Below are 13,872 nucleotides of genomic sequence, written 5' to 3'. Positions count from 1 at the left end.
GATAGGTAGCAGTTTAGGGAGGAGGGTGTAATACTCATCAGCATATTGTTGTGTAGATACATGCTGGTTGTGCGTGTCCCATATGAGTAGTACACTATTTGTCCCAGCTGGAAAAAGAGTATTATCTTGTTGCTAAAGGTTGTATGGAGGATTACCCCAAAGTGTCCAAATCTGGGGAATAGTAACACACTGGCTCTACTGTTTGTTTGCAGTGAGTACCCCAATGGTTGCTAAGTTGGGGGAGCATAAGTAACCTGTTGTGAGAAGTTGCATGGGGAGTACCTGGTATTGTGCAAAGTTGGAGAAGAGTATTACACCATCATGAGAAGTTGTAGGAGGGAGTACCACCTAGTGTTTTAAGTTAGGAAAGAGTAGTACCCTGTTCTGAAAGGTTGCATGCTAGAGTATTGTTTAGTGTGATAAATCGGGGATCAGTAGTATCCTTGATGGTGAGATGTTGCATGGGATAGTTACCTGTCAAGTGAAAATGTGGGAAAGTGCAGTATCCTGTGCTGTTGTGTGTGGGTGTTGTTCCTCCACAAGTTTTGCCCCATTCATGTGGGTGAAAGCAAACAAGTTATGGGTAACTTGAGTTGGGATACGATTTTGCTCTTTATTTTTAAGGCTTATCATGGCCAGTTGCCTTCTACTTAACTTCCTATTATATTGATGAATCAATGTTTTTCGCTCGCCCACATCCATAGTATATTTTTGCAATTGGTGTTCATATGCGTGGGTTCCCTTTCACTTTTGCCACACATCTTTGAAGTTTACGAGTATCTTCAGCCTTGAGAAAGTCCAAGGGATGAAACTCATGTTGGCTGTGTTTTTTTCTGTGGATAATGTCATATGTACAGGAACTCTTCTGTAAATTTGGAACATAAATCATCATCTTGAAGAAATACTGTTGTGTGGCTCTTTGAGACAACATTTATTATCAGTGACCTGTGGTACTTTTTTCGTTTAAAGCCACAAGTTTTACCTGAGTTTTGTGGGTTTTAGGCACAAGTGTTGCCTCAGTCGACATTCTGTAAAAATGGGAAGATTTGATAGGTGTGTTGTAGAGGTAGAGGAGTATGTTAGTGATTGTTTTGTGATGCTTTTTATTCAGTTAGCAGATAATGAAGTCAGTGTTTTGTTTGAATGGTAGTGTATGATGTCACCTTATCTTCTGGTTCTTCTTTACCTGCTGATGTGGGCTGGTGTCAATGGTTGTATTGATGAACTGCTCTAGTGTTTGATTGTTGCGTTATAAGTTTTCAGTATGTGTCCGCTTGAATCTGTCATTTTTGGAAAACGCCCTGACCTCTTCTGCTGCGCTTTGCAGAGGGCATAGTACTGGGTGCTGTGGTACATTTTTATGTGTGATTGTGTGGCGAAGTATGTTCTTGTGAGGACATGTGCATTCCTTGTGGAAGATGGAGAAGGATGAAAGTTTGTTGTGTCCATGTCACCTGCACATTCAGTAATGTGATGTGAATGTATGGGGCCACACTCTGTGTGTGTGTGTGTGTGTGTGTGTGTGTGTGTGTGTGTAGATGAAAATTGTTTTTTTATTGTAGTCTAGTAAAGGGAGGTTCTCAGTTGAGGTGCTACAGATAAACTTTCTGTTTGTGTTTTGGTTTGTGCCTTGAATGTGTAGATTTAGGGAGGATGGATAAAACCTTTGTCAAAGGAAGCAGGTATGTTCTGTGTCCTGGCTGTCATGTGGCTGGGTGTCCATTTCTAACATGTCCTGCATGAGTGTTTTGAGGCTTCATTGTGAGTGTGTAAACATGGTGGTAGGGCCTCATGTCTAAGGAGGTTACAAAAGGCAGATCATTGACCACTGTGCAATGGTAGTAACAACCTAGTTGCTGTCTTGTTTTGCACGAGGTGCGGGGAGCCTCATGCCTTAACCCACTGCAGTGTTTCTGTGACTGCTATTTATTGTTCTTGTGTGCCTGCATGGGTATTGGAAAGTTTAATAACTTGTTGGGTGAATGTGTAAGCTATACATATTAGAAATTGAGTTATTGTGAATTATTGTCCCTGTACTTTATATGCCTGGGAATGTCTGTTCTTGTTTCCTTGCTTGTAAGAAAGGGGATGTTTGCAGCATCATGTGTGTCTCCATTCCGAATATGCTTGAGATGGCGCCCAGAATGCTGAGAGTAAATGATGTAATACAATGTTGATGTCTGGTGTGGATTGGAAGTTAAAATATAGGGACATATGGGAGGGATAATGGAGCCCTGACTAGACCTACATGCTGTTGATGTAACCCAATGGCCTAACATGAAATATAGAACTTAACTCCTACCTGACTGGCTCAATACACTGTAGGAAGACTACACTCAAACTACAACATCATGATATATAAAGGGCAATTCTGCAAAGTCAATCACACCCAGCCATAGGGCTAATGGGAAATCAGAAAAATGTGTTGTGTACAAAAAACACCCCAAAAATAAAGGTTACAACAGGGACACTGTATTAGGTTCTGAATTTACGTGTACAAAACCATAGAAATTCAACAGTTATAGTGACCTGAGCAAACTTATCAAAATCATCTTCCACAAATTACAAAAAGAGTAAACTAAATCCTGGGTAGACCAGGATGCCTCTACTGAACGAAAATAGGTGAGGCACATAGTGGACAGTGTATGTATGTATGTATATATCTCAACCAAAAAGGCTCCACTTCAGAGCCAAAAAGGAGCACTCTCTGGATTCTCAGCCACATTCATTACACCCAGCATGACGCATTTCAGCAGATTGCCTTTCTCAAATGCCAGTAAAAAATAGACATTTACTCACAGGTGCTTTAAATAGTTTTCCTTCATTGTTGTTTCATTATATTTGTAAGTAAAAAAGGACTCAAATGTCTCCCTAAATCACACAGCTAGTAATGTACATGGTTACAGCTAAAAGCGCGCCAGTTATGTGAACAGCGATGTGCCCAGAACCATTTGGATATTTAACTTTACTAAAGAAAAGTTATAACTGGGACTAAGCAACATCTAAAAGTACATGTGAGTTGGTCCCAACTTTAAAAAAATATATATATTTTTTTAAACAATGCCCTTACGGGCTACATGGCACTGCGAGTTTCCCTTATAGTGCCAATGCTTTAGCAAACATAGAGCTGCTTTTGACAGTAGCTCCGTGCTTGCTGAAGCTTTTCATCTCTGTCCTCTACACATCTGCAGAGGACAGAGATGAAACTTTGGATTTTGACAGCGGTACCTGCTTTAAAGGTCCCGCTGTCAAAACCTGAAGTGTTTGCTGTGTCTTAGCTGTTCATACCCTGGACCCCTTTGTGTTTTTTTATACTTTTATTTTTGGACTCTGCTGAAGCTGAGTCCCAAGTTGACTGACAACACTTACAGTTTCTGTTGTTGAAGTGTTATCAGCCAATCAGATCTCAGCACAAGATCGTTAGGGGTCGCAAATCCTTTACATCCCTAGATATACAAATTTGTTTTCCCCTTAAGTTCTCAAAAACTACTAAATGGAATTACACCAAAACAAAGGGGCACTCTTTCTCGACCAGCACCTACCTTCCTGCCAATTTTAGTGTTATTCCGTCCAGTAGTATTTGCACTATCGCTGTTCAAAATCACTAAGGAAAAATGAATGGAGAAAACGTGTTTTAAGACCCCCCCCCTTTTTCTCTCTGCCCTTGTCATGCCCTAAGGTAATTCTAACTCGTGCCCCCGCCATGCACTGCTAATTACCTTACACGTTACATCACTCATGACATCTTGTATGACATCATTGATAATATCACTGCAACATTTGCAGTGAAATTATTGATGCATGGCGGGGCGCAAGCTATAGTTACCTTAGGGCATGCATTATTGTTACTTAAGATAAGTATAACCATAACTGCTGAATTTCATTGGGTATGTGTGTGTGTGTAAAATCTGAACCTAACTAAAACGTCCCTGTAACCATTGTTTTTTCCAGTGGAAAATATATATATATATATATACACACTATTATTTAAAATGTAATAATAAACTTAGGGCCATATTTATGACCTGGATCGCAAACCTAAATTGGCCCTGTGTGGCTTCATTAATCTCACATCCTGTAACGCAGCACAAATTGCTGCGTTACATTACTCTGCTCCATGAGGCGTTTCCACGGGTGTTGCATGGATATTCCCACGCAACAGTCATGGATTTTGATGCATGGAATCTGCCAAAATTCTACACCTCCCCAGGTGAGGCGTAACAAGGAGAAATACTCTTATTCCTCCTTGTTTATTCCTGGCTTTCTACGTGTGCTGCATTTTGCAGCACACATAGGGGAGAAAGCCTCTCAGGATTGTTTATGTGCAGGAAGGTGCCCCTTCCTGCACAAAAAACAAACCTGCATACAGTGCAGGCACCCTAGCACCACGGGCAGTGGAAGCTGGGGCACACTAGTGGCAAAATAGGAAGCTAACGATGACACTTAGCTGCCATGATAAGGATCACATTGCACTAAAACATATCCTTGACTGCATATTCCCACCTAATGATAGAACAGTGTCACACACATCACAAGTATAGGCTTCACCTACATTAAAAATTACACCGTAAAATTCTGCATGATGAATTTTCTGGGACAATGTCCCCTTCACTCCGTATACATCACACATGCATTGACCTATCTCTTCAGAGTCGCTTAGCCCATTGGAGTTAGGGTAGCTGGGCGAACTGCTTCCATGAGATTGTAATATGAGCTGTATGATGCCTATGCATTTTGCTGTGATTAACGGAGTGCCCCGATGGATGTTATCCCATTCCCTCTCCCAGAACATTGTTCTGAAGTCTGCGATTGTTCTTGTTTTTTGTTCGATAAACCAATAAAAATATTTTTATTTATTATGAAAGTGCACTGGGTTCATGCTAACCAGGACCCCAGTGCTGTATCTCTTTCTCCAAAACTGCCCAGTTGTTTACCCAGCCGGCTAACCCAATTGCACCCTCTGTAACTCCCTAGTAAATGATACCCCCGATACCCACGGCCTGGTCTCTAAAGAGGGTCCCTAAAGGCTGCAGCACAAATTGTGCCACCTTCAGGGACCCCTCACCAAGCACATGCACATGGCAGGCTGCCATTGCAGGCTGTGTGTCTTGGTGCAGCCAAAAGTGAAAATATGACATGGCACATAGCATGTGTGCCATATCCCCTAACACTGCCTGCAATATATGTAAATTACCCCTCTGGCAGGCCTTGCAGCCCTAAGGCAGGGTGCAGTACATTCAATGTGAGGGCATATCTGCACAAGCAGATATGCCCCTGCTATGGCTTTGTCAACTATCCGACATTGTAAGTGACCAGGGAAGCCATTTTAAATGCATGTGCTGGACACTGGTCAATATGAATTCCCCAGCTACATGATGGCTTCACTGAAGATAGGGATGTTTGTTATCAAACACTTTGTATCGGTGAACCTACATTGATGCCAGTGTTGGATTTACCAATACATGCAACCAGAGGTCACCTTAAAGGTGCCCCCTGAAAACCTGCCACCTACTAGTGTGTTGACTGACTGGTCCTGCTGACCATTTCAGCCACCTTAGCCATGTTTCCAACCCCCTAAGGTGAGAGCGAGCACTCTCGGAGGCCAGACACAAAATCATGCACTGGGAGAGGGTGTTGACACCTCCTCCAGGCAGGATGGACATTCCAGGTGGGAAGCTTCAAAGGCCTAGCTGCCTTTGAAATGCAACCCATATTTCACCAAATGGTGGAGATGACCAACCCCTGTGTCCTGACACCACTTCTTGGCAGCAAGACAGGCGGAAACATTAGTCAGATAAGGAGGTGTGCCTACATTATGCCAGTCCCACCCCTAAGGTGGACGAGCTGAAGTGGACACCACTTTTTAAAGTCCTCCATCTTGACTTTTTAAAGTCCTCCATCTTGTTTTGGATGGAATTAGACCACTAGGGTCAGGGCTATGCCTACTTCCAAATGGAAGTGGTCATAGAGAGGGTGTAGTCACTCTAAAGGTGGGCACCCCATTGGCTGCCACCTAGTTCTCCCAATAACGCCCCTAAATTTAGTTTTTAGATGGCACCTCTGAACCCAAGAACTCAGATCCTGACGACCTAAGAAGACCAAAGACAAAGAAGAGTTGCACACACAGAAGAGGAGAAAGAAGCAGCTGACCTGGTACCAACCTTGCCGTCCTGTCTTAAACCCTTGACGGATGGACTCTGCACTAAAAGATGGCTCATCCTACAGCTGAGCCTCCAGGAACCTAGGAGGACTGCCTGTCATCGAAAAAGACTCAATGCTCCTGTGAGCAGCAGATCTAATTATTACCCAATAACCTCTAAGGGAAGGACTCTGCAGCCTCCGAAACCACAAAGACCCAACATCTGATGTCACCACTGCACTCACTGTCCCCAACCCTAGGTGAAGTGGACCACCGGTGCCAGCAAGGTTACCTAGTTCCCCAGAGTCCGAGTCCAGTGTGCTTTCATCGCTCCTGGACTCCCCAAAGTTGCCTGAAGCCTCTGCACACAGGCCCCCTCTCCCTCAATCTCTTTGGAATGAGAAAGCTTACACCTAAAGCAACCACTGCACCTGTCACCTATGGCCTGAACTGAAGTGGGTACCTGATGTCAACAATGTCCCCAGCTTTCCTGAGCTCAAGTCCACTGTGGATTCACCCCTCCTGGACTCCATGATTATGCCTGCAGCCTCAGACCACAGGACCCCTCAACCGCAAGTGCTCCTGGACACAGAAACCCAACACCAAAGGGCACCCCTGCATCAGTTGTCCCTGGGCCTTGAAGAAGAGGACTAAAGGGGCACCTATGCCCGCAAGCACCCCACGTTTGTTATCTACCTGTTGGTTTTCCTCAACTTCTCTTCCAGAGCCTGCAGCCTTTTTTCCAAGGAGACCAATCCCCATTGAAATACACTAGACACCTATCTCGTTACTACACCTGGCTACCCCAGGACTGCCTGGAGTGACCTGTTGGTGTGGTTCTGACCCTTGCTCATATTTACCTTAAGTCTCCGAGATTGGTCTTGTAAGTCATCGTAAAGTACCGTTTGCTGACTTTGTCTTCCTCTCATAGGTTATCATTGAAGAAGTCAAATTTTATGTCAAGACCGGAGGCTCCTATTATGCATTTCTTTTCTTGCTTTATTTAATGAGCAGCAGTCAAGAAACTACAAATCCCATAAGGCTTAACATCTGTAGCCAATGGGATTAAAAAGATAGTTCAAAACACACAGAACCAATAGTAATTACGATATGGCATTATGACGTCACTTTACTGCAAGCAGCCCTCTTTTCTTGCTGCTGCAGTCGAGATAAGTCGCATTTTCTTTTCTCCTTGTTAATACATTATCTGATATTTTAATGCTGTTGGTTTGTAAATATACTGTATTTTGGCCTTTGTCATGTTAGACGGCAAGTTGCCGCATGTTTATATCCGACTCCGACCACTCGTCAACTGTATTTTTGTTGTTTGGAGCTGAGCCCGTCAGCTCTCAATTTATTTCTGAATTTCAGCACGCGTCGCGTGCGTGCCGCTTTTAGGCATTCCTTTCATGCCTTTCCAGCTCACGGCAACTGCCGTCTGTTTACATTTCTTCCGGCCCTCTCTCAGAGGGTTTCCAGCCGTGCGCTCCAGCTGACGCCGGCTTTGTTTACTTTAGAAGCACGGCGCGCGCGTTCAAAAATTCCGAACATTCTTTTGCCTCAGGCAGCAACCGTCACTCGGTTTGCTCCTGAGGCAGAGACGTCGTATATCAGAGCGCTTCTAACGGCATTCTTCTTTATTATCTAGAGCAACTTTAGTGGCTTCTTTTAGACCAGGGTTATTTTATTAACCCTTTCTAGTCCCTCTGCTTTCAAAAAGACTCCGTTTTTTCTCGCTTTTGGTCTCCTGACTTTTCAAAATTAATTTTTTCAATTCTATTTTATTTCTACATATTTTACTGTCTTTAAAGACATAATGGAACCTGGCAATTCCTCTATGGAACAGAGTGTTTCCTCTGAACTGGAAGACATGAGACATGAACTTTGTGATTTCATCAGAAGCTCTGTCCATCAGGCAGTTTCTTCCTCATTACAAAAATTATCAAAAAATCTGGAGAATAACCTTTCTAACTTAATTTCCAAATCGGCCCAGACTGCGGGGGAATGCAGTACGCGTCCACCAGCGAAGCCAGATATGGGGACGCATATGGAAAGTGAGTCCTTCTCACGTATGCCAGAGGACGCGGTTCCTCACAAGGCTCCTGCCAAGGAGTATAACAATATGGCGCCAAAATCTTCTCTAAAACGAAAATCTAAAGAACGCAATGTTCTCCCGGTTATTTCTCTAGTTATTCAAGATACAGACGAAGATATGCCTGATGTAGATTCAGATTCTTATTTATCTGATAAAGACGATGATGAGTCCTTTTCCATTCCTCCAAAGAAACCAAAAATAACCTCTGCTACCCCTTCTCTCTTTGACTCAGAGGGTTTTCCTATGTTCGATCCCTCTCAAATTCATCATCCCAATTCCACGGAGTGGTTTCCAGCGGACCATGTGGGTCGTTATGTGGCACAAAAACTATTTTCTCCACTAGACAAACAAACCAGGTCTAAATTAAAGTCTGAATGTCCTCGTCCCGTACTTTCCAACAAAGCCACTATCACTCCTACTATTGATGAACAAATGTTGACTTTCTTCACCAAACAAGGCAAGGACCCGCGCAAGGGCGTAGATAAAGCTTGGTCCTCTTGCCAAGATAAACTCTTAGATATTACTGGATCTCTTACTAGAATTTTCGATCTTGTGGAATCAGCCAGACTAGACGGGTCCTTTCTGGACCCAGAAGAGTTATCTTTATGGACTCAGCGTTGTTTCTGCCTTTTGGGAAATGCAAATTCTTCCTTTATTCACGAGAGACGTAAAGGTCTACTTATTAAACTTGATCCCAAACTCGTCAAATTGGCAACCGTTCAACCTCAGTTCCAATCGGATGGACAGCTTTTTGGAGACTCCTTTATCAAGGACCTCGGCAAATATGTTGCTACTTTCACCTCGTTAACCAAAGCCCAACAGTCCATGAGAAAAATGTTTCACCAGCGGGTTTTTGCCAGGGCCGGTAGAGGCAGGGGTCGCTTTACTGGCCGCGGATTCACCAATCAAGGCTCCAGAGGTTATTACAGCTCATATCAGCAAGACTTTAGACCTCAGTTCTACCCCCAACGTGGCAGAGGATACCGTGCCAGGTCGACCAGACATTCCAGAGCCACCAACCCAACAGGTAAGCCTCTTTGTCGATTCTTTCCCGACAGGAGGTCGTATTTCCCATTTTCTGTCAAATTGGCATGCAATAACAAAAGATGCTTGGGTGTTAAACACAGTTCTAGGTTACAAAATAGAACTTTATTCTACTCCTGTCCAAACTTTTTTCCAACCTCCTCCCCAATTTTCTACAGAAATGGTTCATCTAATTTCCCTAGAGGTAGACACATTGTTACGCAAACAAGCGATTGCGCCCACTCTTCCCCTTCCTTCAGGTTTTATCAGCCCAATTTTTCTTGTTCAAAAGAAAAACAAAAAGATGCGTCCAGTCATCAATCTAAAACATTTCAACCGGTTTGTAGTATACCGGCATTTCAAAATGGAAACAATCCTCCATCTCAGAGATATTCTCCTCCAGAACGACTGGATGGTCAGATTGGATCTACGGGACGCTTACTTAGTCGTTCCGGTTCATCCAGAATACAGAAAATTTCTCCAATTCCAATGGTTAGACAAAATGTATCACTTTACCTCTCTGCCCTTCGGTCTATCGTCGGCCCCATGGTGCTTCACAAAACTCATGAAACCCGTGGTAGCTTTTCTAAGAGCTCAAGGGATAAGATTATTAATTTATTTAGACGATATCCTCATACTAAGTCAATCGCCTCAGACTCTCATACTCCACCTGCAATCGACTTGCTCTCTGTTGGAGCAATTGGGTTTCATAATAAACAGAGAAAAATCCCTTCTTATCCCTTCCCAAGTCGTAGAATTTCTAGGGTTTCAAATCAATTCCCTCTCAGCGACCCTTCTTCTACCATCGTCAAAAATAAAATCCATAAAATCAGAAATTCTGCAAATTCTCCGAAATTCCCTCATTTCCCTCCGAACTCTAGCCCGAGTTGTAGGTCTTCTCTCCTCCTCCATCCAAGCAATCTTTCCGGGTCCCCTTCATTATCGTGCCCTTCAAAGATTAAAGATTCAACACCTGAGAAAGGGGCTTTCGTATTCCGATCTCGTTCCTTTGGACATAGAGTCTCGCACGGAGCTTCAATGGTGGATAGACCATTTAGCTGCTTGGAACGGGAGAAGTATTTTTCCATCAGCCCCAGATCTTGTGTTAGAATCCGATGCAAGTCATCAAGGCTGGGGGGCCCGCTGTGGACCCATCTCGACTGGAGGTACATGGTCAAGCGAGGAGTCCAAATTGCACATCAATTGTTTAGAGATGCTTGCAGGCTCCTTTGCAATCAGAAGTCTTGCAAAGAACAAAGTACATTGTGCAATCCTGCTCAGGATGGACAACATATCTGCAGTCAGATATATAAACCATCTTGGGGGCACACGATCCAAACCTTTGGCAGATCTAGCCAAGAGCTTTTGGGAGTTTTGCCTCTCAAACCATCTTTCGGTACATGCAGAGTATCTTCCTGGGACTCTCAACACAGTGGCGGATTGGCATTCTCGTCACCTTCGAGACTCCAGCGATTGGAGACTTCATCCTTCCGTGTTTCACAGCATTCAATCCTTATGGTGCCCTTTCTCCATAGACCTTTTTGCATCCCGACTCAACACACAACTTCCCCAATTTTACAGCTGGCGCCCAGATCCCTTAGCCTTAGCATCAGATGCTTTCTCTCAAGACTGGTCGTTTTCCCTCAACTATGCCTTTCCTCCTTTCATAATGATCAACAGGGTTCTGGCTCAGGCCAGACGTCAACACGCCTCTCTCTCTCTTATCGTCCCGTTTTGGCAATCTCAAATTTGGTTCCCCACTCTTTTAGAAATGTCAATAGATTTTCCCTTGCTAATTCCATCCTTTCCGGATCTGCTGCTAGACCCTCTTCACCGTGCTCACCCCCTTATTCTGAACAATATCCTAACCTTATCCGCTTGGCAAATATCAGGAATCCCCAGTCTTCCCCTGTCATTTCGGCAGAAGCTTCCCATTACATCTCAAACTCCTGGGCCCCAGGCACCAAAAAAGCCTATAAGGCGGCCTGGTCTCTATGGGATTGCTGGTGTGTGGGAAGACAAATTGATCCCTTTTCAGCAGATGTTATTTTTGTCGTAAATTTTCTAGCCTCGGAAGCTAGCAAAGGAAAAGCATTTCGCACTATCAATCTTTACAGATCTGCTATCTCTTCCAACCATATTCATGTTCACGGGAAACCAGTAGGCGAGCACCCGTTGGTCTGTAAATTATTGAAGGGAGTAAAATTTTCTAAACCTCCGTTACCAAAATACAACCACTTGTGGGATGTTAATATTGTTTTGAAATATTTGATTGCATTACCAGATAATTCAAGTTTATCATTAAAGCTTTTATCTGCTAAATTAACAATGTTATTATGTTTAGTTTCTATTAAACGGTTATCAGATGTTAAGGCTTTGGACGTCTCCAGCCGTCAATTCACCCCATCGGGTGTGTTGTTTTCGGTTGTAAGACGTACTAAGACGAATTTGTCATCAGTCTTTTATCCCTATTTTCCGCTTCAACCAAAATTGTGTGTAGGACAATGTCTCAAAGTCTATGAGCATAGAACCGCAGATTTGAGAACATCCTCCTCCCAACTTCTCATATCTTTCAGAAAACCCCATAACCCTGTTTCTTCTGCTACACTAGCACGTTGGGTAAGACTGATTATGTCCTTGGCTGGTATTGATGTTTCCAAGTTTGGAGCTCATTCCTCTAGGGGGGCTATGGCTTCCAAAGCCTTTTGGGCGGGTTCCCGTTTGGAGGATATTCTAAAATCTGCGGATTGGTCCAATGATAATACTTTTAAAGTGTTTTATTGCAAACCAATTGATAATGCTTCTTTCAACGTGATTAATATGCTTTAAACTTGCATAATAGGAGCCTCCGGTCTTGACATAAAATGTAGATTTTCCTAGTTTATGACGGAAAGTCTTAATTTTATTAAAGACACGGAGGCGAGTATTATCCCACCTCTTGTATAACTTTGTTTTCCCTCCCTTTCTCTAGTTCCGGCTTCAACCACTCAGACAACGTCCTAATCAGATCCCGTCAGGTCATCCAAACATTTCGTTCCCTTCAGGACTTGGATCATCCCTGTCGGTTTGGCCGGACCACCCTCGCTTCTGCAAGCTCCTGGACTTTTTCTCTGATGTTTTTGCTTTCCTCATGGCTCTGTTTATTCTTTGCTTGTTATTTCCTTTGTTCACAGTTAACTGACTTCATTTGCAAGAAAAGAGGGCTGCTTGCAGTAAAGTGACGTCATAATGCCATATCGTAATTACTATTGGTTCTGTGTGTTTTGAACTATCTTTTTAATCCCATTGGCTACAGATGTTAAGCCTTATGGGATTTGTAGTTTCTTGACTGCTGCTCATTAAATAAAGCAAGAAAAGAAACGCATAATACTCGCCTCCGTGTCTTTAATAAAATTAAGACTTTCCGTCATAAACTAGGAAAATCTACATTGTACTGTTTACACTTTTGCAAGTGAAAAATATTTTTGTTTAAAAACGTGGTTACCTTCCAACGAAGAGGCACAGAATGGTTAAAGTAAGAAAATGCCAAATTCCTAAAAGTATTGGAACCGAAAAAGAGTGGTTTGGTCTATTAGACAGCGAAGCTGGGTCAATATAAATGAATAAAGAAAAGAGAAGCCACGCTGTAACGATTAAAAAAATATATATAATTACTTATCTACAATTAGTGGGGGGGGGGCAAATAATTTTTTTATTATACATTTGTCATCAAACTTAAATCCGATATATACAATGTCTGTCAAACACAAAAAGACAAACAATGTAAAGAAGCTTCATAAATGAGTTGGCACTACATAAATCATTTAAAACAAACATAACATATACATGAAATAACATACATTACTAAAAAAAAAAAGGGGGGATGTGGGTTCTGGACCAAACCACAACCGAGAGGGAAGAGCTGAACTAAAATTAAAAAATAAGCAGCTCAACAATCTAAAGCTAAACATGGAGGCGCTGATACACAGCTGTGTTTTGTGTGGCCCAACCAGGGGTGTTAGACAGCCTTTGAACTCTCCCCGAAGGCCCATTCATCTTCAAAAGCTCTCTCCAAACTCTCTAATATGTCAGCGCGTTTCGAGTCCACAAAACTATCCCTCACTCGACTCTTACGACAGCGCAAACCTCACTTGATCCATTAACTCTGAGCTTCCTTCCAGTATGAATTCTCTGTACACTATCTGCTCTCCCAGACAAGAAAAAAAAGTGAAAGCAAAGCAGAGGTAATGCTTCATCTTCTCTCTGAAAAAAACCACACTGAAATACACGCTGAGAGGCTCAAACTGATCAGGATGTTAATATGCCATCTTGCAACAGGCTAAAAAGGCTACCAGTTAACTATACACCATCCTCCAGTTGAAATGAAACAAGTAGTATCCACCAAGTTAATATATACAAAAGTTAATACTTATATAAAAAAAATTAAAAAAAACAACACAGTTTGTTGTTAACCAGTCCCAAGGTAATTTCACTATAGACATCACCATAATAAACAAGCATTGGCAAAACCAATAGGTTTTGCTAATCCCAGGATAGGATAGGATTGGCTTTGTCAGTTTTTAGCCGTGCAACACGGATAAAAACATTGACAAAGCCAATAGCTCACATAGTACTG

At 42.7% G+C, this 13,872-nt stretch overlaps 1 protein-coding gene across 1 annotated transcript; it reads left to right on the top strand.

Moving 5' to 3' along the window:
• The first annotated feature begins 7,354 nt into the window (after window positions 1–7,354).
• On the top strand, window positions 7,355–12,624 carry LOC138288044 (uncharacterized). The gene is made up of 2 exons (XM_069229181.1): window positions 7,355–9,261; window positions 12,229–12,624. Exons 1-2 carry the CDS (start codon window positions 7,956–7,958, stop codon window positions 12,258–12,260), a joined length of 1,338 nt encoding a protein of 445 aa, XP_069085282.1. The 5' UTR covers window positions 7,355–7,955; the 3' UTR covers window positions 12,261–12,624.
• The last annotated feature ends 1,248 nt before the right edge of the window (window positions 12,625–13,872 follow it).

Source organism: Pleurodeles waltl, chromosome 4_1 (genome assembly GCF_031143425.1).
Source record: "Pleurodeles waltl isolate 20211129_DDA chromosome 4_1, aPleWal1.hap1.20221129, whole genome shotgun sequence".
In the NCBI taxonomy this organism is placed as follows: Eukaryota; Metazoa; Chordata; class Amphibia; order Caudata; family Salamandridae; genus Pleurodeles; species Pleurodeles waltl.
This window is presented reverse-complemented; position numbering and strand designations above follow the sequence as displayed.